Source organism: Phyllobates terribilis, unplaced genomic scaffold, assembly GCF_046119375.1.
Source record: "Phyllobates terribilis strain yellow unplaced genomic scaffold, ASM4611937v1 Scaffold_3__8_contigs__length_932513732, whole genome shotgun sequence".
Classification (NCBI taxonomy): Eukaryota; Metazoa; Chordata; class Amphibia; order Anura; family Dendrobatidae; genus Phyllobates; species Phyllobates terribilis.
In genome coordinates, this window is record NW_027362763.1 from 71,585,339 (window position 1) to 71,608,095 (window position 22,757).

General features: G+C 46.6%; 1 protein-coding gene across 4 annotated transcripts in view; it reads right to left on the minus strand.

The window, feature by feature from the left end:
• Positions 1-22,757, minus strand: part of LOC141258847 (cytochrome P450 2K1-like) — a 40,128-nt gene that overhangs the window by 9,549 nt on the left and 7,822 nt on the right. For 2 of the 4 annotated variants that reach the window (XM_073674025.1, XM_073674023.1), the window contains 4 exons: positions 15,637-15,708; positions 14,714-14,874; positions 12,862-13,035; positions 12,497-12,638 (listed from right to left, as the gene is read on the minus strand). In XM_073674025.1, coding sequence (XP_073530126.1) covers positions 12,497-12,638; positions 12,862-13,035; positions 14,714-14,874; positions 15,637-15,673 — 514 coding nt within the window. In that variant the 5' untranslated portion in view covers positions 15,674-15,708. Of the gene's footprint in view, positions 1-12,496; positions 12,639-12,861; positions 13,036-14,713; positions 14,875-15,558; positions 15,709-22,757 lie in introns of all 4 variants that reach the window. The other 2 variants (XM_073674024.1, XM_073674022.1) reach the window with 1 other exon arrangement.

Consider the following 22,757-nt stretch of genomic DNA (forward strand, 5'->3'; position numbering starts at 1 on the left):
CATCTTGGTCCTCCTCTTGACTTTCTGGCAATTGTGTCTCATCCTCATCCACCTCTTGCTGCAGTAATTGCACTTTACCACCGTCGCCTTCGTGTGACCGTGGCTGCTTCAAAATTTGGGCATCGCTACACGTGTTCTCCTCTTGACTCGCTTGAAGCTGGCCAAGCGAGTGACCTGAATCTACAAATGGAAAAGTGAACAGCTCTTCTGAGTGTCCAAGTGTGGGATTAACAGTCACCGGGCAGTCAACATGGTGGGAGGAAGGAAGAAGGATCAGGGTGAGGAATATTCGGTCCAGACTCACGGCTACTGAGACTTGACCATGTAGAAGACAGGGTGGAGGTGGTGGTGGCAAAGAGACTGGAAGCATTATCTGCTATCCAACCAACAACCTTTTGACACTGCTCTGTGTTCAATAGTGGTGTTCTGCGGTCCCCTAGTAATTGGGAAGGGAATTTTGAGTGACAAGATGTTCATGTTTGTTGTGGCACAATTTCACCTTGCCCATGGCCACGTCCTCGGCCTTTGCATGCACCATCATCATAACATCCACTTCCCCATCCCTTGCCACCCACCTTGCAAATCTTAAATGGAGGACAATATTTTCCACGTTCACGAGAAATGGCTGATTTTGGAACACAGTTATATGTGATACGTCTGACAAACAACCACGTCTTTAAATAGCAGACCTGTAATTTACTAATATTATTCTACACAGAGACCTAGTGTGAATAGCTTCACCGACACACTGCAACGGAATGAAAATGGAAGAAATGTGTTATGCACACGCCCGGACTGACTGGCGTGAGTATGATTAGTGATCCCACTGGACCATGAACCGAGGAGTGCCTGGAGGGGCATAACTAAGTATCAACCAGGTCCGATCAAAGTCACACGGCAGCTCAATCAACTCCGTGAACCAGGGAGGAACCGAGCAGAGGGACCAGGTGCTACTCCAGGTCAGACCCCGGACACGGCTGTTGATCCACACCGGAGAATGCAGGAACAGGCAGGTTAGGCTGACATACAGACAGGTGGGTATTGGCAGGCACGGCTGGTATGCAGACAGGTGGGTACTCGCAAGCATGGCTGGTATGCAGACAGGTGGGTACGGGCAAGCACGGCTGGTATGAAGACAGGAGAGTACTGGCAAGCACGGCTGGTATGCAGACAGGGGGGTACTGGCAGGCACGGCTGGCGTGCAGACAGGCTGATACTAGCAGGTTGGACCGCAGGCTGGATAGGGACCAGAACAGACTGGGATACAGGAACAGAGCCGCAGCTGCAGTAGACAAGCAGGGCAGAGCGAAACAGCAGGTGCGGTGGAGAAGGCAGAGCAGAGCAAAACCACCGCAGCGGTGGACAAGGCAGAGCAGAGCGAAACCGCCGGAGCCGTGGACAAGGCAGAACAGAGCGAAACCACAGGTGCGGTGAGCAAACATGACAGAGCGAAACCGCTGGAGTGGTGGGCAACGCAGAGCAGAGCGAAACCGCAGGTGCGGTGAGCAAGCAGGGCAGAGCAAAACCGCAGGTGCGGTGAGCAAGCAGAGCAGAACGAAACCGCAGGTGCGGTGAGCAAGCAGGGCAGAGCGAAACCGCAGGTGCGGTGAGCAAGCAGGGCAGAGCGAAACCGCTGGTGCGGTGAGCAAGCAGAGCAAAGCGAGCAAGCAGAGCAGAGTGAAACCGCAGGTGCGGTGAGCAAGCAGAGCAGAGCGGAAGGTGCAAGCAGAAGGGACAGGGCTATGTTCACATGGAAAAGACTGGAAAATACAGAAAGATGGTTAGAACACAGCAGGTTAATACGGAGGAAGGGAAAAGGGACAAGCAGAACCAGATACACACAAGGTACTTACAATGAAGTAGTGAGTGGACACTAAACTCACAAACAGAAGTACAGAGACAACGAGTTGGAGTTAGGCGCAGTTTCAGACACTGCAGGAAAAGGGAAGGTACGGACATAGAGACCAACAAGTAACAGGTTAGGAGACAGTTCAGACAGGAACTGACACTGGAACGAGAAACAGGAACGAGCCTGGGTACTCAGCCCCCAAGAAGGCGGAAACAGACTAGAAGTCACAGATAACAGGCCTGGGTATGCAGCCCCCAGGGTGGCGGAAACAGACTAGAAGTCACAGATAACAGGCCTGGGTATGAAGTCCCCAGGGTGGCGGAAACAGGCTAGAAGTCTCAGATACAGGTAACAGGCGTGGGTATGCAGCCCCCAGGGTGGCAGAAACAGACAAGATTCAGAACAAGACGTGGCAACTCAGAGGCAAGGAGCACACTGATAGAAGTGTTGCTCAGGCACCTCCTACTGGGTGGAGGGGGTTTAAGTATCCAGTGACTCACAACAATAGGCTGGGGACGCATTAGGAGTGCGCACACTGCAGCTATAAGAATCAGGAAGTATCTGGGCCGCCGTCCTAAGCAATCAGACAAGAGACATGCACACAGCATGTACTGGAGCAAAGTTTGCAGCCTGATAGGTAAGACTGCAGTCTTGCATGGTGGGAGGTGGCAAGCCATGCAAGCACGCCGCCAGGGATGTTACAAAATGTATGGTTTTTGAACAGTCTTATAGGTGATATGTCTGACAGAGAACCACGGTTTTAAATAGTAGGCCTGTAATTTAATAATATTAATCTACACAGAGACATAGTGTGAATAGCTTCGCCAACACACTGCAATAGAATGGAGAAGGAGGCCAATGTTTTCCATGTTCAGGTCAAATTTCTGAATTTTTATTACTGAAATATGGAACAGATCTGGCTTTATTCTGCAGTCAGAACAAGTAAAAGGAGCAGAAAAATGTTGTACTCTGGATTGCTTTTTAAGCATATAACCAGGATTAAGATTAAAAAAAAAAATTGCCCTTCCCCCTGATATCTGGAGCTATGTCTAGAAATATCTGGAATTATTACAGCAGCAGCAGACAGGATGTTCAATGGACCCTCTTGTGCTGTATCATACACTGCAGTCTGCCACATACACTGCTTGCTTGCCTACCTATCACTGGTTGTATGCAGCTGGATTAGTCTTCAGAAGAACGGTTAGTTCAGATGGATATATATACAGTGGGTATGTAAAAATTCAGACCCCTTTAATTTTTTCACTCTTTGTTTCATTGCAGCCACTTGGTAAATTCTAAAATGTTCATTTTTTTTACTCATGAAAGTACACTCTGCACCCCATCTTGACTGAAAAAAAACAGAAATTTAGAAATTTTTGCAAATTTATTAAAAAAGAAAAACTGAAATATCACATGGTCATACGTATTCAGATCCTTTGCTCAGACACTCATATTTAAGTCACATGATGTCCATTTCCTTGTGATACTCCTTGAGATGGTTCTACTCCTTCATTGGAGTCCAGCTGTATTTAATTAAACTGATAGGACTTGATTTGGAAAGGCACACACCTATCTATATAAGACCTCACAGCTCACAGTGCATGTCAGACCAAATGAGATTCATGAGCTCAAAGGAACTGCCCAAGTAGCTTAGAAGCAGTATTGGGCAAGGCACAGATCTGGCAAAGGTTGCAAAAGAATTACTCAAGGTTCCTAAGAGCACAGTGGCGTCCATAATCCTTAAATGAAAGTAGTTTGGGACCATCAGAAGTCTTCTTAGACCTGGCTGTCCAGCCAAACTGAGCAATCGTGGGAGAAGTGCCTTGGTGAGAGAGGTAGAGAAAAACCCCAAGATCACTGTGGCTGAGCTCCAGAGATGCAGCAGGGAGATGGGAGAAAGCTCCACAAAGTCAACTATCTCTGCAGCCCTCCACCAGTCAGGCCTTTATGGCAGAGTGGCCCGACGGAAGCCTCTCCTCAGTGCAAGACATATGAAATCCCACATAGAGTTTGCTCAAAATCAAATGAAGGACTCCCAAACTATGAGAAATAAGATTCTCTTGTCTGATGAGATGAAGATAGAACTTTTTGGTGATAATTCTAAGCGGTATGTGTGGAGAATACTAGGCATTGCTCATCACCTGCCCAATACAATCCCAAGAGTGAAACATAGTGGTGGAAGCATCATGCTTTGAGGGTGTTTTTCAGCTGGAGGGACAGGACAACTGGTGGCAATTGAAGGAAACATGAATGCGGCCAAGTACAGAGATATCCTGGATGAAAACCTCTTCCAGAATGTTCTGGACCTCAGACTTGGCTGAAGGTTCACCTTCCAACAAGACAATGACCCTAAGCACACAGCTAAAATAACAATGTAGTGTCAGAACAACTCTGTGACCATTCTTGACTGGCCCAGTCAGAGCCCTGACCTAAACCTCTGAAGAGACCTGAAAATTTCTGTCCACCAATGTTCACCATTGAACCTGACGAAACTGGAGAGGATCTGCAAGGAAGAATGTCAGAGGATCCCCAAATCCAGGTGTGAAACACTTGTTGCATCATTCCCAAAAAGACTCATGCATGTACTAGCTCTAAAGGGTGCTTCTACTCAATACTGAGCAAAGGGTCTGAATACTTATCACCATGAGATATTTCAGTTTTTCTTTTTTAATAAATTTGCAAAAATTTCTACATTTCTGTTTTTTTTCGGTCAAGATGAGGTGCAGAGTGTAATTTATTGAGAAAAAAAAATGAACTTTTTAGAATTTACCAAAAGGCAGAAATGAAACAAAGAGTGAAAAATTTACTGAATATTTTCTGTACCCGCTGTATATGTTGTGAAATACCTATACTAACAGTACGTTCAATGGACCCTCTTGTGCTGTATCATACAATAGATTCTGAAACATACACTGCCTTCCTACCTAGCACTGATTATATGCAGCTGGATTAGTCTTCAGAAGGACTGTTAGTTCAGATGGATATAAATATACGAGGGTCAGTCAATAAGTAATGCCTCCTATTTTTTTCTCCTTTTAATTGGCAAGAAATTCAAATGCAATTACATAGGTTGAAAACCACAACATTAACGATTAATTTGTCAATTTTAATATAATCTCCATCCATTTCCACAGTCTTGGTCCACCGTTTAACAAGTTTATGTCATCGACTCGCTGAATGTTGCTTGGAGTCACTGCGGTTACTGGCCTGCCACTCCGCATTTTGTCAGCCAACGGTGATGGCCCTTCAGCTGTGTTACAGCAATGAACCCATCGTTTAACAGTACTGACATCCACTGTTGCATCACCATACACATTTTTCAGTCTCTCATGAATTCGAATGGGCGTTTCACAGAATGTTGCCTAATAAGAACCTCGATGTCAGCCATTTTGCAATCAGATACAGTCCTGCCACCTGTTGGTGCAGGAAGTTGTAATTGCTGTGGATTGGAGAAGAAGGTTTGAGGAATTGTGCCAAATTCGAATATTTAACATAACTACCTTATTTAAGGAGAAAAAAAATAGGAGGCATTACTTATTGACTGACCCTCATATGTTGTGCAACACCTATACTAACTATAAACAAGCAAATCTCACCCTGACGCAGCAGCCCCTCTCCATACTCTGCCTGTTTCTGGGGTAGACTGTGGCGAGCATGGTGTCGCTAGGTCCTATATAGACCTGATGATGCTGAGTGGCCAGCCAATCATTGTAATGCCCACAACCAACATGGCTGTGGCATTACAGTGACTGGCTGGCAATCCCTGCATGTTCATTGGCTTTCTAAAGAGCGCCAAACGTGCAGGGAGGAGACCCGAGCTCCCGCCCGAGCAACCAGGAAATACTCACTGAGCTTGTCGAGCACAGTGATGCTCCGGCGAGTACCGAGCATTAGCGAGCGCGTTCGCTCATCACTAGCTGTAAGCTATAATCATCAACTTTAACACAAATAAACACTTGAAATAGATCACTCTGTTGGTAATGACTCTATATAATATATGAGTTTCACTTTTTGGATTGAAGAAATGAAATGAATTAACTTTTTGATGATATTCTAATTTTAATGCACCTGGTGGACTCATAAGTGGGGAAGAGAGCAGTAGATGTTTGCATCTGAAATGAAATGTTTGAGCACACATTTTTTTATGCATATTTATAGACATTGATATACAGTAGATAGTGACATTAGTTGTACCTAAAAATCACTAAAGCACAGAGAAAAAAATGTCATGGGGGTTGTAAATGTACTGTAAGATTTTATCATGTAACTTCAAGCACATTGGTTTATTTGTGCAATACTTTTTTGAGTATGAACATTGATAGAGATGGTGATGGTTATTTTGTATCAATACATTGTTCCTTTGGATCAAAAAGCACATGGAAGGAAATGTTATGGTGGATAGAGAAACATAGGAATAAACCCAGCACTCCTTATAGTGTTGAACTAGAGAATTTTTAATAGTGCAATCCAGACAAAGAAATAATGTTTTGATCCACATTTGACCTCCATCAGAAGGATTGCCATGTTAGGTAATAGAAGAAAGGTTGGAACTAGCGTTGTATAGAAAAGGCGTAATGAGATGTTGGCAAAGAAGCATAGATTCTTGTGAGTTGCAGCCATCCCCCTTTTTAGAGGCTTTGCCCACTCAATGCCCATCTTCGCCCTCTATATCTCCTGTTCCCCAAGAAGGCACAGAGATTTTGGTGGTGTCTAGTTGAATTACCAACTATTCGGAAAGTCCAGAAGGTCTTCCATTTTTTGTAAGTGTCTATTGAATGTCTAGGTAGAGCTGGCAAGTAAAGATTAGTGAATCTTTTTAAATTTAAATTCATCAGACTTGCAGAATTTTTTGGCACATCACTTCACCGCCATGAAAAAATGTTTATAACACTATTTTCTTTTCCATACACACTAACCTACTTCACTGCTGTTCTGTCACCCACTATCTTTACAGTTTCATCAGTGTTTTATTGCTTTTCCTCATAACGTCCTCTCACTATCCTGATTCACCATAAAATGTCTGCTTCTTTTTCTTAATCTGTTTTAATACAGGGTATGATAAACCTTTCTGATTGGCTGCATTGTACCATGAAAAACAAGAGCTGCAAAGAATTATGGGGAAGGTAAAAGGATCCACCTTTTGGCTAATGCAATCTTCTACAGCATGTAAATCCAAATTGTTTGAATTTGCAGTTTCAAAATCCCTAAATATTTGACACATGTAAGGTGTTTCAGAAGCTACAGGCTGAAAGAGGCTACCTCAGGCAAAAAAGGTGCCACCCACTACACTTGGCTGACTTTGTATTTGGTCTTGCAACCAGGTCCATTAGATTGCTACTAGCCAGGTGTATGAACCAAAGTTAAAAGAAGTCAGGGTAGCCGGGTCAGTACTAGGAGGCCAGTCAAAGTGCACAATTAGGTATGGTCAAGAAACAGGCCATGGTCAGATAACAGGAATTCAAAAAAGCAGAAGCAGAGCACACAAGATGTAGCCAAATAAGAAAAACTTTTAATTGAGTAGGAGTCAGAGGTTCAGGGGATTAAACAGAATACAGTTGTAGCACCCCGAGGGCTCGGCTGCTACAGGGGTATTGCACCTCAAACCAGAGGTGTGATATTCCACTCCCGGGTAAGCATGGAGTGTGGACCAGGACTCAGTAAGCTGCATGCACCACACACACCCCATTTCCGAGAAACAGACAGACGGTGCTCCCACTAGACAGAGTGCAGGCACGACAGCTTCTGTTCCTGGCTGGAGTGGGGAGGGGAAAGTACACCCAGTGGTGTAGGAGCAGATAGGGGTGGGTTTCTGGGCATAGATAGGAGCCCATTGGTTGCTAGTCACCTGGGCTCACACATAGAGGGAGGTATATAAGGTGGGCACCATCTTAGATCAGTGTTCAGTTCAGGCAGGAGGAGAAGAGGAGAGGAGCTCAGCCAGAGAGGGCTGACAGGGAGCTGTGGCTCAGTCTGGGCCCAGCTCCAGAGGCAGGCCTGGAGGGAGGCCAGAAACAGCAGAAAGAGAGAGGAGGAGGAACGGAAAGGAAAGTAAGAAAGGAACTGGAACAGAGGAGAAAGGAAGCAAGGAACACAGAGAAAGGCCCAGAGACACGAGGACCGAAGGAACCCCATATGCCCAGAGGAGATACTGGGTGAAGGGTTGGCAGAATAGGGTACCGGAACCCAAATTGGTGGAGGCGACTAATCCTCAGCCAAAACCGGAGGTTGTGACCACATCTTGGTGCGACCCCTCACTACATCCACCAGAAAGGCATACCGCATAGGGTCAGGGAAACCGGGAGAGGTTTCGCCAACAGAAGGCCCGATGAAGCTGGACAAAGGTGGGTCCCTGGTGGGGACGGCCAGTAGAAAGGAAGAGAGGGGAGCTCTGAACCACGCTCTGGAATTGCCTGGGAGTTGACCGAGTCCCTCACCTGGTGGACGCAGCACGGCTTGGGCAGTCATCGCCTGCAGCATTGACCTGAATAACAACCGTGAGTAAAGCTTTGGAAACTGCAATTACAAGTCTCTGTGTTTCATCGCCGCACCAGCACCATCAGTACTGGGACACTCACACCATCACTACCACCATCATCCACATTAGCTGCCCTGAGGCAATACTCCTCCCGTGGGGAGTTATCCCATACTCAGCTGCGCAACCAACATCAGCCTCAGCGGTCGGCAGCGCAGCGGCGGTCCCCACTGACCGCAATCCACGGGTGGCGTAGTCGGACACTTATTACAATACAAATAGACTGTCACTGGTTTGACCACCCTGGGCACGGACCGGGTCACCGCCACACGGAGACTACAACCCCCAGCATCTCAGCGATCCGGTTCCGGGTATTCCCCCGCACAGCACAGGCCCAGGGGGCGCGTCAACTTTGGCGTAGTCGGCAGGATCATTACCAACCCGCCACAAGTGGGTATTGCGTGCCTGAAGAAAACTGCACATGTACCTTAAAAAGAAGTCTCCCGCCATTTCCAGAAGTTTCCCGCTGTCCGGAGTCGTTTCCCGCCATCCGGAGCCGATTCCCGCCATCAGACGCCATTTTGGACCATTTCCCGCCATCTTCATCCGTTTTTCCCGCCCTGGCAGAGCGGACGCCATTATGTGCGCACCAAAGGACAGCAGGAAGCCACCTCCCATCGTGGGCCAGGTCCCAGAGTGGCGCCAAAGAAGGAGCCCGCCCCCACCAGCCATGAATGCAGCAATGGAGATGTCCATCAACGTGGGGGGGCTGCCCCTGAAGGTGATTGTCAGCAGATGCCCCCAAGACCAACCCCCATGGGGGCGGATAGGAAAGAAAACTGAGGGGCTGGGTGCGGCCTGGATCAGTCTGGACCTGCTGCACCCGGAGATGGAGGGAGCAGAAAACTCCACCAGCATCCTGGCCCGCAGCCTGCTGCAAGCGGAGCCACCCTGCAGCCTGACAGAACTGCTGGCCCAACTGCCTAGAGACCCGGACCGTGCACGCGCAGCGCTGGAAGATCTGAATAGAAGAATGGTCCGGGCGCAGCGGGATGTGTTTGCCGGGTGGAGAGAGGAGATGGCCCGGCAGCACGGAGGTGACCAGCAGAGGACCCCACCGGAACCGGGCAGTGCGCTTACCACTGGGCGCGGAGAAGAGAGACCGGCAGCTGCAGATGACGCCGCGGAGGAGGCCACGGAGACCGAGGCAGGTAATGAGGACGCCACCACCCCAAGCCCGGGGAACACCAGCCTGCCCTCACCCTCCGTTGCGGGACCCGAAGCCCCGGGGACTGTACCTGACACCACGCCTCCACCGCCACCAGCTAGGCCTCAGGCAGCAAGCACCGTCGTCACGCCCCGCCCCGCGCTGTGCCCTCTGAACCCTGGCGCCGTACAGCGTGAGACGTCACAGGCCAGGACGCAAGGCCCAGCACACCCGGGCGCCGCTGCCTCACCAGCGCCCCCTACCTTGGCGGTGCCACCCCCGGGCGCGACCAACAAGCGACCACCGGCCTGGTCGCAAGGCCGAGTGCCCCCAGGCGCTGCCACCCGTCCGAAGCCCACAGTGCCACCCTTGGGCGCGGACCTGTATGCCCAATATACCAGCCCGGATGGGCTACCCTTTGAATGGCCGCCGGAGTTCGCCAACCCCCGTCTCCGGAAAGACCGACCCCTGTGTGAGCCTCTGATCCCGGCTCCGGAGCCCGCCAAAATCGCTCCGCTCCCGCTGGAGGACACTCAATTCGCATGGGATCCCACCGGTGAGAATCTCATGGGGTTCACCCAGGAGACCCAGGCGGACGCAGCCCTCCACGTTCACCGGCTCACAGAGGAGGAACTGCAGTACCGCCCAGACACGGAATACACTGAGGATCCGGACGGACCAGAAGATTACCCGGAAGAGCGAGGAGGACACCGTTACCAGTAAACGGTAAAGTGGAACTGTATATAGTTACCCGTCAGGGTACAAGAACTGTTGCTAATTGAAGTGTGGTCCCCGTTGGGACTAGTGTGGAACTGTTTCTTGATAAAAAGTTTCCTGTGTGCGTGTTACCCCAATATCCTTTACCAGGCTGAGGACTGTGAGCAGCCACTCCCTTATCCCCACTGGCCGAGGACTGAGAGCGGCCAATCCCTTGTAAATAGTTGCGCTTCTTAAAGCGCCCCCTACTGGTTTTATACAAAAACCGCAACGTCTACCTCAGGATTAAATGGACTGTTGCACCTTTTCCTGGTCGCAAGTTGCACAGCGGCCAGAGCTCAAGAATGTTCTACTTGAAAATGTTTTATATTGAAAAGTTTTATATGCTGCTAGAATAATAATACAAATGTTTTATGTGATGTTTTATATGCTAAAAGAGTTCCAGTGGCATTAGCAAGATGTTTTATGAAAATGTTTTATACCAGTAGCGTTAAAGAAAAAAGAGAAAAGTACCTCCCATAAAGGGATGAGTGAAAAGTTAATGTCTTATATACGAATGCATTCTAAAAATTTTGTATGTTTAAATTGTCTTTGCTCTTTTCCAGCCCAAGGACGTGCTGTGATTTACCAGGGGGGAATGTAGCACCCCGAGGGCTCGGCTGCTACAGGGGTATTGCACCTCAAACCAGAGGTGTGATATTCCACTCCCGGGTAAGGATGGAGTGTGGACCAGGACTCAGTAAGCTGCATGCACCACACACACCCCATTTCGGAGGAACAGACCAACGGTGCTCCTACTAGACAGGGTGCAGGCACGACAGCTTCTGTTCCTGGCTGGAGTGGGGAGGGGAAAGTACACCCAGTGGTGTAGGAGCAGATAGGGGTGGGTTTCTGGGCATAGATAGGAGCCCATTGGTTGCTAGTCACCTGGGCTCACACATAGAGGGAGGTATATAAGGTGGGCACCATCTTAGATCAGTGTTCAGTTCAGGCAGGAGGAGAAGAGGAGAGGAGCTCAGCCAGAGAGGGCTGACAGGGAGCTGTGGCTCAGTCTGGGCCCAACTCCAGAGGCAGGCCTGGAGGGAGGCCAGAAACAGCAGAAAGAGAGAGGAGGAGGAACGGAAAGGAAAGTAAGAAAGGAACTGGAACAGAGGAGAAAGGAAGCAAGGAACACAGAGAAAGGCCCAGAGACACGAGGACCGAAGGAACCCCATATGCCCAGAGGAGATACTGGGTGAAGGGTTGGCAGAATAGGGTACCGGAACCCAAATTGATGGAGGCGACTAATCCTCAGCCAAAACCGGAGGTTGTGACCACATCTTGGTGCGACCCCTCACTACATCCACCAGAAAGGCATACCGCATAGGGTCAGGGAAACCGGGAGAGGTTTCACCAACAGAAGGCCCGAGGAAGCTGGACAAAGGTGGGTCCCTGGTGGGGATGGCCAGTAGAAAGGAAGAGAGGGGAGCTCTGAACCACGCTCTGGAATTGCCTGGGAGTTGACCGAGTCCCTCACCTGGTGGACGCAGCACGGCTTGGGCAGTCATCGCCTGCAGCATTGACCTGAACAACAACCGTGAGTAAAGCTTTGGAAACTGCAATTACAAGTCTCTGTGTTTCATCGCCGCACCAGCACCATCAGTACTGGGACACTCACACCATCACTACCACCATCATCCACATTAGCTGCCCTGAGGCAATACTCCTCCCGTGGGGAGTTATCCCATACTCAGCTGCGCAACCAACATCAGCCTCAGTGGTCGGCAGCGCAGCGGCGGTCCCCACTGACCGCAATCCACGGGTGGCGTAGTCGGACACTTATTACAATACAAATAGACTGTCACTGGTTTGACCACCCTGGGCACGGACCGGGTCACCGCCACATGGAGACTACAACCCCCAGCATCTCAGCGATCCGGCTCCGGGTATTCCCCTGCACAGCACAGGCCCAGGGGGTATGTCATAGTCATCCCCAGGGTTTACAGAAAGAAGCCAGGATTTAACCCCATAGCTTCATAAATGAGCAGCACTAAAAGTCCCAATAATTAATTAGGTGTTATTTACAATTCAATTTTGATTAACATCAAATCAATTCAGTCACCTCTGTTGGCTAGTAAATCTTTTTGTCTGGTATCATCAGGCGTATATCAAATCACCAAGTACAAAGATATTCTCATGTTTTAATTAGACACAAACAGTAAAATATTGTGATTTCAGCCAATTGAAAAACTAATTTTTCCTTGACTTTTACCTTGAAGTTTTGGATATTTTATCATCAGCAGAATTCCCCAGCGCAGAGTAGTGGATGTTGTCTCCATTCCGGCAGAAAACAAGTTTCTTATGACTTGTGTTAGATTGTCATTGTGGAAGTATGAGTTGGGGTTTCCCGATTCCTAAAAATAAATCAGTTCACAAAGTGAGCAATCAGCATTGTTTCCATCACAATATGATACATTATTTAGGGCTAGCTCATATGGCTGTATTGTAGTTGTATTTTGCTGTCAATATTTCCACTAAAAGTCTTAACTGGACCGTGAGTTTTGTGAAAAACTGGAGAACTCGTCTGGAAAACATTTTACCACCACTAAGAGCATTTAAAAAGCTACAGGACTTTACCTCTTTTTGTCTTACAAGGAATGCATCAATTAGACTTCTTTGATCATTTTCATCCAAGTTCTTCAGATGCTTCACAAATGTTCTTCTAATAAAGTCACAGAGCTCCTTCACATTATTTAAAATTGTTTTATGGCTACCAGGGAAAAACTTGAGGAATGGGAATATGTTAAAGAGCTGTTGAAGTAATCAAAATAAATTGTGATAAGTAAGATTTCATCTCTTCCTTGCCTCCTTCCTGTCCTTGATGGCACACCTGCTCCTTATAAGAGATGATTTATAGAATGATAACATTTTTCAAAAATGCATAATATAAAAGTTAATTATTGTAAAAAATGAACAACTTAATAACTGATTTTTTTTTACATTTTTTTTAACATTTTCCATATCTCTCCTTCCTCTTTGTGAATATAAACATTTTTGCTTTCCTCTGAGAAAAAGTTTGGCTACATGGAGCCCATATCGAAGATGAGTTCAATAGCTAAATAGATGACAACCTGCCCATAAAGGATTTTGTAAAAAGGGGGAGATTTAGGGAGGGAAGGGCAGAACGGAAAGAAAGAGAAAGGATAAAGCTGCAATATGAATGGAATGGAGATGAAAGGAAAAAAATGTGAATGAAGGGAGAAAAATAGATGAGGGAAATAGTTGAATGAACAAAGAAGAAGAGTATACTTTTCAAACATACATTCAGCTAAAATCTATTGCAGTGCAGAAAACCACTGGCTTCCTGCACTGCAATACATGCTCTAAGCCAATTGGGGGCTTGCAGCTGATGTTGGCTTGTCTGTTGTGGGTGGCACATGACTCTGCATCGGATAATGAGGATGAAGAGGATGGCACTGTGGGAGTAAGGACGGGTGAGAGGAATCATTTATTTTTTTAAATATGTTGAAGAAAAGCACCAGGCCATGGGACATTATTACAGGAAGGGACCAAGAAAGGGGACATCATTACAGGAAGGGGGCAGAATGGAGGACATTATTACAGAAAGGGACCAGAATAGGGACATTATTATAGAAAGGGGCAAGAACAGGAGACTTAATTAAAGAATGGGGCCAGGATGGAGACATTTTTTCAGAATGAAGGGCATTAATACAGAATGGGAACATTATCACAGGATGAGGGACATTATTACTGGACAGGAACATGATTACAGGATAAGGGACATTATTACAGGATAAGGGACATTATTAAAGGATGGGGTACATAATTAAAGGACAGGGGCTAGGTTGGAAAACATTATTACAGGTTGGGGGAAATTATTATAAAATAGGGGCCAGAACACAGACAGTATTACAGGGGCATTTATATCTGATCAACCTGTTGGTGGGGCCTCAGATCCAAATATTGCAATAGGGCACATAGGACCCTAGTTACGCCACTGCTTAAAGCACTTAAAATTTCATTTGCATATGAGTTAAATAGCTGTTTTCTCAGGAAGGCAGCAACAGATAGAAGATACAGCAGATGTCTATGGATTTAGCTTTTAAAGACCTGCATGCCCATATATGTAGCTTGGAGTGGGTAGGGGTGATCTTACTGACAGATTACCTGTAAGCTTAATGATTGGATGGTATTCTGTTAGTTTCTTTCATGAGCAACTGCAAGTACGTAAAATATTATATTTTACATTTTTGTCCATTCACAAAATTTGGAGCTTTGTAACCATAAAAAGTGAGCTTTAACCATTAGAAATACATGTTAAAATGAATCAGTGCAGATCTGAGAAAATTACTTCCCTGAACTGTAAAATACTTTAATTTCTTACTAAACTTGAACTGTTAAAATCAATCCTGCCATCTCTAATTGTTAATTTTGAAGAAATATATTAATATTCTATCACTATTATTACCGAAACCATTTGAGATCCCAATAGTCTAACATTCTCATTTGTCAGAATTAACAGTCTCTTAAATTGAGGATCATCATAGTCCATTCGATCCCCAAGTAAAATAGCAACGATTATATTTGCCACTGCAGCATTCAAGATTAAAGTGTTGTCGAAAGGCTTTCCTAAAAAGACAATAATGAACAAAAATTAGAAAATGTATGCAGAATGGTCATACTGTATAGGGGAGGGATAGGGTATAAGTAAAGGGGTTGTCTATACAACTACATCTTAAAGGGGTTGTCCGGTCAAAAGGGATAAGTCTGCAGTCACTCTGTGTGACTGCAGACTTATGAATTTCTCCAGTGCAGGCACTGTGCGCTGCTGGGATTCGCCGGTATGAAACCAGGTAGCGAAGGGTATGTATGTGTTATACATATACCAGGCCAGTGGGCATGGCCTCGTTCTCCATACACTTGTTTTGAGCAAGGCCGCGCCTTCTCGGATAAGCCCACTGGCCGTCCACGCCACTAGACAGGACATGGTCTTGTTCCATACAAGTGAACTGAGCAAGGTGGCGCTGAATGACCGGGGGTATGTGTAACGTATACATAGCCTCAAGTCCTGGGTCTCATACCAGTGAATCCCCGCAGCACACAGTGCCTGCGCTGAGGGCATTCATATGTCTGCAGTCACTTTTGACTGGACAACCCCTTTAAAGTGGTTGCCAAAACAGCTTCAAACCTGTCCATAGGATGTGCTGCAGCTCGGTTCATGTGAGGCACTGTCTTTTTGAAAAATTGTTTAAGTATCTGGAGTCAAAAGGTTAATTTTCAAATGGGGTTAGTATTGGGATCTGCATATTATACCTTTAAAGGATGCAAAGGAGTTAGTTAAGTGGGTACATTCTTCAATAACTTTCTCTTCTATGGTACTTTTTCCCATACCAAAGTCCCGCAAGGTGGTTATAGTGAATCTTCTCATAGCCTTCCAATTGTCTCCACATGAAAAAGCAATTCCTGAAACATTTAAAATATTAGTACTTTGAAGAATACTAATGATACATTTTCGTAAAGGCGTTTTCTTGAATTTAAGTATTGATGACTGATCCTCATAGGCTGGACAAGCTTTCTTGCTGGCCAATCATGAATAAGGGCACCTCCACTTCCCTTTGTTCAGTTGAATGGATAATCATTAAAGAGAACCTGTCACTTGGCATAAATATGTTACTTGTTGTAAATCCTGCTTTTCTCCTGAATCAGTATTTTTTTCCCCTTTGTTTCTGCACCTCTCTTTTCTTCAAACGTGTCCCTCTCTTCCCTGTGTTTACAGTGAATCTAGCCATTTTAGACAAAAGGGAACTCCTCTCTGGAAATTCCTCTTTCGGACCACACCCAAAGTCCATATCTTAAGAAAAGAGAGTAAAAGAACAAAAGAAAAATAACAATAGGTTCAAGAGAATGCATACACAGAAGACATTTTGGCATGGCAAAAATACCAGGAGATCAACAAATTCCGACACTAAGACAGATAGATGCAGTATTCTTTTATTACCTTTCTTCTTGACTTGAGATATCCAAGATGAGTAGTAGCAGATGACTAACTTTTTTAAAAAACATTATTTTATTATACTTTGGAGGGAGATATTTATGATGCATGTGTCTATAGGTGACCCATTGGTTATGTTGTGAATTTCTGCCTGTTGAACGTTTATTGAAGTTGCTTTGTGAAAAATTAAACTCCTAAACAAAATTCAAGACTAGAGTAGACACATCTGTGCTAGAAATTAGATGATCAATTTGCAGGACTCAAGTCCATCAGCCATGACTCTAGTCTTTGGCTACTGGGCAGTAAGCTTTTGAATCTCTTACCTTCCAGGATCTCTAGCACTGCTGTTAATTAGGCAGGGCTGGTGAACCTCCTCATTGCGGCATGTTGTACAAATTATGTTGTGTCAGCCTGGCTAGTCATAAGCCATGCCCGTGATCCCAGAAAGTAGCATAATTGAAAAGCTCCCATCCATGGGCCAGAGACATCTGATCTGACCGATAGAACTTAGCTTTGCAAATTGATCACCCCATCTCTAATTTGTATGTTATTATTTATGTAACTGCATACATCTCCTAAGGGATCATGAAGTTAACAAAATTGGCTTATATACACCAACAACGATTAAATGTCTATTGTTTAAACCCTTCAGCTATCTAATTTATATGAGTGTGTTCTAACTCTCATACCAAGTAAGTTATTAGAAAAAAGAAGAATTTAGAATTTTGAATTTAAATATTTTCAATCCTATGTCCTCTCTAGAAATATGCCACTACCGAGAAGTCTGCAAGTGGCTTACTGTCCTCTTCACTTGGAAAAAAAAATTATATTAGATCAAGGTGAGCATGCACATGTATGGAAGAATATTCTAGCTCTCAGATTAATGGCAGTTTGACCAACAGATATGATATCTAAAGTGTATGGCTGCCTGAAGGATTGCTTACCCAACTGCCTATTCTGGAGTCAAGACACTATATAGTGGCAGAAAATGAATAAATAATTTGCAGAGAGTATGAAAGAGTCAAGATTAGTGTTGAGCGAACATGCTCGACACTGCTCGGTACTCGCCCGAGCATCACGCTACTCGGGATGTTCGGCGAGCACCGAGCATTTCCGGGTTACTCGGGCGGGAGCTCGGGTCTCCGCCCTGCATGTTTGGCGCTCTTTACAGAGCCAATGAACATGCAGGGATTGCCAGCCAGTCACTGTAATGCCGCAGCCATGTTGTTTGTGGGCATTACAGTGATTGGCTGGCCGCACAGCGTCAACTCGAGTATTTAAAACCGGGCGCCGCCATCTTGGACACAGTCGCTCCGGATCAGACAGTGTAGGGACAGCGCTGCTGATTTAGGGAGAGATATATCCTGCAAAATAGTTAGCGTAGGGTCTGTAAAGCCTGCCAGATCAAACAAACAGTCCTTCTCAGGACTAATATCCATCCCAGGTATATCAGGCAGGCAGGCAGGCAGGCTGTATAGGAGACGCAGTGGTTATACCAGCAAACGCTGCATTACAGTCCTGTGTGCTGCTCCTGTTGCTGAAATTGCTGGACTTAGCTCCAGGTCCCGGGGGCCAGGAAAAATCCCTTTTTTTTATCTAAATCCTCTTTTTTTTTTTTCCTCCTTCACAATGTACAAATACCCATCTTATTAACCTTTTGGTGTCCCCCCCCCCCAAAAAAAAAAGTGTGCCTCTGATTTTTCAGACACAAATATATCTGTTGAAAATAGTCTGGTGAAGGCCAGAGAAATAGAAGTGTCTTTTTGCAGTTCTATGGGCCATTTGTATCTAAAAAAACAGTTTGAGTGTGTCGCTCACTGTTCAGCCGCAAACATATATATATTTTAAAAAAACAGAAAATTATTACTGTGGTTTTGATGTTCCACGGTAAAACATCTCTATTATCCTGTTTTTGGCATTTTTTGCTGTATAAAAATAATAATAGTGTCTCCCTGATTTTTCAGACACAAATATATCTGTTGAAAATAGTCTGGTGTAGGCCAGAGAGACAGAAGTGTGCTTTTGCTGTTCCACAGTAAAAAATCTCTATTATCCTGCTTTTTGCATATTTTGCTGTAAAAAAATAAAAAAATAGTGTCTCCCTGATTATTCAGACACAAATATATCTGTTGAAAATAGTCTGGTGTAGGCCCGAGAAATACAAGTGTGGTTTTGCAGTTCCACGGTACAAACCTCTGTATTATCCACTTTTGGGCCATTTGTATCTAAAAAAAACAGTTTGAGTGTGTCGCTCACTGTTCAGCCGCAAATATATATGTATTTTAAAAAGCCTGGTAAACACCAGTAAATTATAACTGTGGTTTTGCTTTTCCACGGTAAAAAATCTCTATTATTCAGGTTTTGGTAGTTTTTTCCGTAAAGAAAAACAGTAGTGTCTCCTGACTGTTGTGACACAAAAATATATCTGTTGAAAATAGTCTTGTGTAGGCCCGACATTCCAGTGTGGTTTCGCAGTTCCACGGGTCAAATCGCTGTACTATCCAGTTTTGGGCCTTTGGTATCTAAAAAAAAAGCAGTTTGAGTGTGTCGCTCACTGTTCAGCCGCAAATATCTCTATTTAAAAAAGTGTGGTATACCCCAGTAAACAATAACTGTGGTTTTCCTCTTCCACTGTTCTAATCTACTCTTTATTACCCTTTTTCCATTGATAGTGCAAGTGTAAGCTATTTTGCTTCATTTACAATGGGCAAGGCGCGTGGCAAGGGACGTGGAAGTGAACGTTCTGGTGATGGTTCGTGCAGAGGACGGGGCCGTGGCCAAGGTGAAAATGTGCCACAACCAACAGCCAGATCTTCTCGCTCCCACTTCTTGACCGAATTACTAGGGAAGCACAGAACAACACCAGTATTGAGAACTGATCAGTGTGAACAGGTTATTAATTGGATAGCAGACAATACTTCCAGTTACCTGGGCACCACCGCCTCTGGTCTGTCTTCCACACGGTCAACTCTTAGTAGCCGTGAGTCTCGACCGCATACTCCTCCTCACCCTGATGCTCCTTCCTCCCACCATGCCGAGTGTCGTCAGACAGCAAGTGATCCCACACTTGGACACTCTGAAGAGCTGTTCACTGGTCCATTTCCATATTTGGGCCCCTCGCCTGATACGCTTGAAGTGGTGGAAGAGGAGATCCCATGTTGCGATGCCCAAATATTTGAACAGCCACGGCCACAGGAAGTCGACGTTGGCAATCTGTCACAAGAGGTGGACGATGACGAGACACAATTGCCAGGAAGTGAGGAGGAGGATCGTGGTGTGCAAGTGGAAGAGGAGGAGGTGGTGGATGATCTAGTAACTGACCCAACGTGGAAGGAGGACATGCAGAGTGAGGCCAGCAGCACACAGGGGGAGGGAGGCAGAGTACCCCAACAGGCAGGAAGAAGCAGTGTGGTGGCCGCAGACAGAAGGCAGGCAACCGTTCCCCGTAACACCAACACGAGGAACGTTGCCAATAGAAGCGGTAGGTCTTCCAGAGTCTGGAATTTTTTTAAAGACTCTGCTGATAACCACAAAAAGGCCATATGTTCCACCAGCCATGCCAGCATCAGCAGGGGTGACAAAACTACCAGCCTGACCACCACCAACATGATCAGGCACATGTCAGCAAAGCACCCGACTTTGTGGGGCGAAACCCAGGGTCCACGACAAGTGTCAGCGGGTGTCACCACTGCTTCTTCCACTGTTGTGCGTGCAATAGAACCCCCTGTTGTGTGTGCAAGGCAATCCCCTGTCCATACTGCATGTAAAGATGCCCCCTCCTCTCAGTCTTCACTTGTTATGGCAGTTTCTCAAGAAACAGCATCAACGTCCACGTCCACGTCCCACCGCAGCGTTCAATTGTCCATATCCCAGACGTTTGAACGAAAGCGGAAATTCGCAGCTAACGCCCCACAGGCCACAGTCCTAAATTCGCACATTTCACGACTGCTTGCATTGGAAATGCTGCCTTTTAGGCTGGTGGAGACGGAATCCTTCCGCAATCTTATGGCGGTGGCCATCCCTCGGTACTCGGTCCCCAGCCGACACTATTTTGCCCGGTGTGCCATCCCAGCACTACACAAGCACGTGTCCCAAAGCATCTGCCGTGCCCTCAACAACGCAGTTACTGGGAGAGTCCACCTGACAACGGACACGTGGACAAGTGCTTGTGGCCAGGGACGGTACATCTCTCTGACGGCACACTGGGTAAACATAGTGGAAGCCGGGACCCAGTCGGACCTTGGGACGGAACACATCCTCCCCACACCGAGGATTGTGGGCCCTATGTCAGTCAGAGTTGCCCCCACAGTGTACAGCTCCTGCGCATCCTCCTCCTCCTCCTCCTCCTCATGTTCAGCCTCCATCTCAGATATCACCACATCAGTTACAAGCTGGAAGCATTGCAATACTGCCTCCGTCAAGCGGCAACAGGCTGTGCTGAAACTCATAAGCTTAGGTGATAAACCTCACACTGCTTGTAAGTTGTGGACAGCTGTGAAAGAGCAGGCAGATCTGTGGCTGAGACCGCTGAACCTACATCCCGGCATGGTCGTGTGTGACAATGGCCGTAACCTGGTGGCGGCTCTGAGGTGAGGTGAGATCACACACGTACCATGCCTGGCTCATGTTCTTAACCTCATGGTTCAGCGGTTTCTTAAATCGTACCCCGAGTTGCCAGATCTACTCGTGAAAGTACGCCGCATGTCAGCTCATTTTCGCAAGTCGGCTACAGCTTCCGCCACCCTTGATGTGTTGCAGCAGCATTTGCAGCTTCCGGCACACCGACTGGTGTGTGATGTCCCCACACGCTGGAACTCTACCCTCCACATGTTGCAAAGGATTTGTGAGCAGAAGAGAGCAGTTGTGGAGTACCAGCTGCAACAAGGCCGTCGATATTCAGGTCAGACTCCACACATAAGACCTCAGGAGTGGACCTGGATGTCTGACATATGTACCATCCTGACAAACTTTGAGTAGGAAACCAAGATGGTGAGTGGCGATGACGCCATCATTAGTGTCAGCATCCCTCTTGTCTGTCTTTTGCAACGCTCTCTGCAGAGAATTAAAGAGGAGGCATTGCAGCCAGAGTATGATGAGATGGATCAAGAAGCCGTAGCGGGCGATTACACACAGCCCAGCCTCATCTCATCCCAACGTGCATTGGGGGACAATGAGGGAGAGGAGGAGGAGGAGGAGGAAGAACAGGAGCTGCTATCATGCGTTGTAGACGGTAGTACCTGTACAAGTGTCATACCGTCGGTTCAGCGTGGGTGGCCTGAGGACAGGGGGGAGGAGGAAGAGGAGGAGGAGAGCTTGGTCAGTCGTCATCTTGGTGAGGACACGGAAATCTTGCCCGTTACCAGTCTGGCACGCATGGCTGACTTTATGTTACGCTGCCTTAACCGTGACCCTCGCGTTGTCAAAATGTTGGGTGACAGTCATTACTGGTTGGTGACACTTGTAGACCCCCGCTACAAGGAGAACTTTCACTCTCTTATTCCTGAGGTGGAGAGGTCTACCAAAATGGGGCAATACCAGAAGGCCCTTGCTGCAGAACTCTTAAAAAAATTCCCATCTGAACACGCTAGCGGCAGAGGTCACAGTTCGTTGCCCAACCAAGGCGTACAGGCGAGAGAGATGCAACTCCAATCCAGCAGAGGCAGGGGAACACTGTCAACGTTCTGGGACAGTTCTCTGACACCCGCCCAGCTTACAGGCCCTGAGGCGCAGGGTACTCTCACAAGGAGTGGAAAGTTTCAAAAGATGGTGAGGGAGTACCTTGCCGATCGTACCAGCGTCCTCCGTGATTCCTCTGTACCTTTTAATTATTGGGCATCCAAGCTGGACACTTGGAATGAACTCGCTCTGTACGCCTTGGAGGTCCTGGCCTGCCCTGCCGCTAGCGTGTTATCGGAGCGTGTTTTTAGTGCCGCTGGGGGAATTATAACTGATAAGCGCACTCGCCTGTCAACTGACAATGCTGACAAGCTGACCCTTATCAAATGAACAAGGGCTGGATTGGGCCAGACTTCTCATCACCACCAAATGACAGCAGAGTAACATAAAGTCAAATCCACTGTGTTATTTTGGGAGGTGTATTCACATGCACCGCTTCACACCCACACATGGGTATACGCTTCCTCATTTCGGCTGTTTAATCTTCTTCTCCTTATCCTCAGCCTCCACCACCACTATATCACCAGGGTGCCAGCATTGCAAGTTCCTCCGTACTAATTTTTGGCAGCTTTTGCTGGGAAAGCATAAGCAAATACCATGGGACACCCACTCCCCAATAATGGGACTTATGTTTGTAATATGCTGTACTGCATGGCTCTTGTAAGGGGCATTGCAAGTTGCTCCGTCCTAATTTTTGGCAGCTTTTGCTGGGAAAGCATAAGCAAATACCATGGGAGACCCACTCCCCAATAATGGGACTTATGTTTGTAATATTCTGTACTGCATGGCTCTTGTAAGGGGCATTGCAAGTTGCTTCATCCTAATTTTTGGCAGCTTTTGCTGG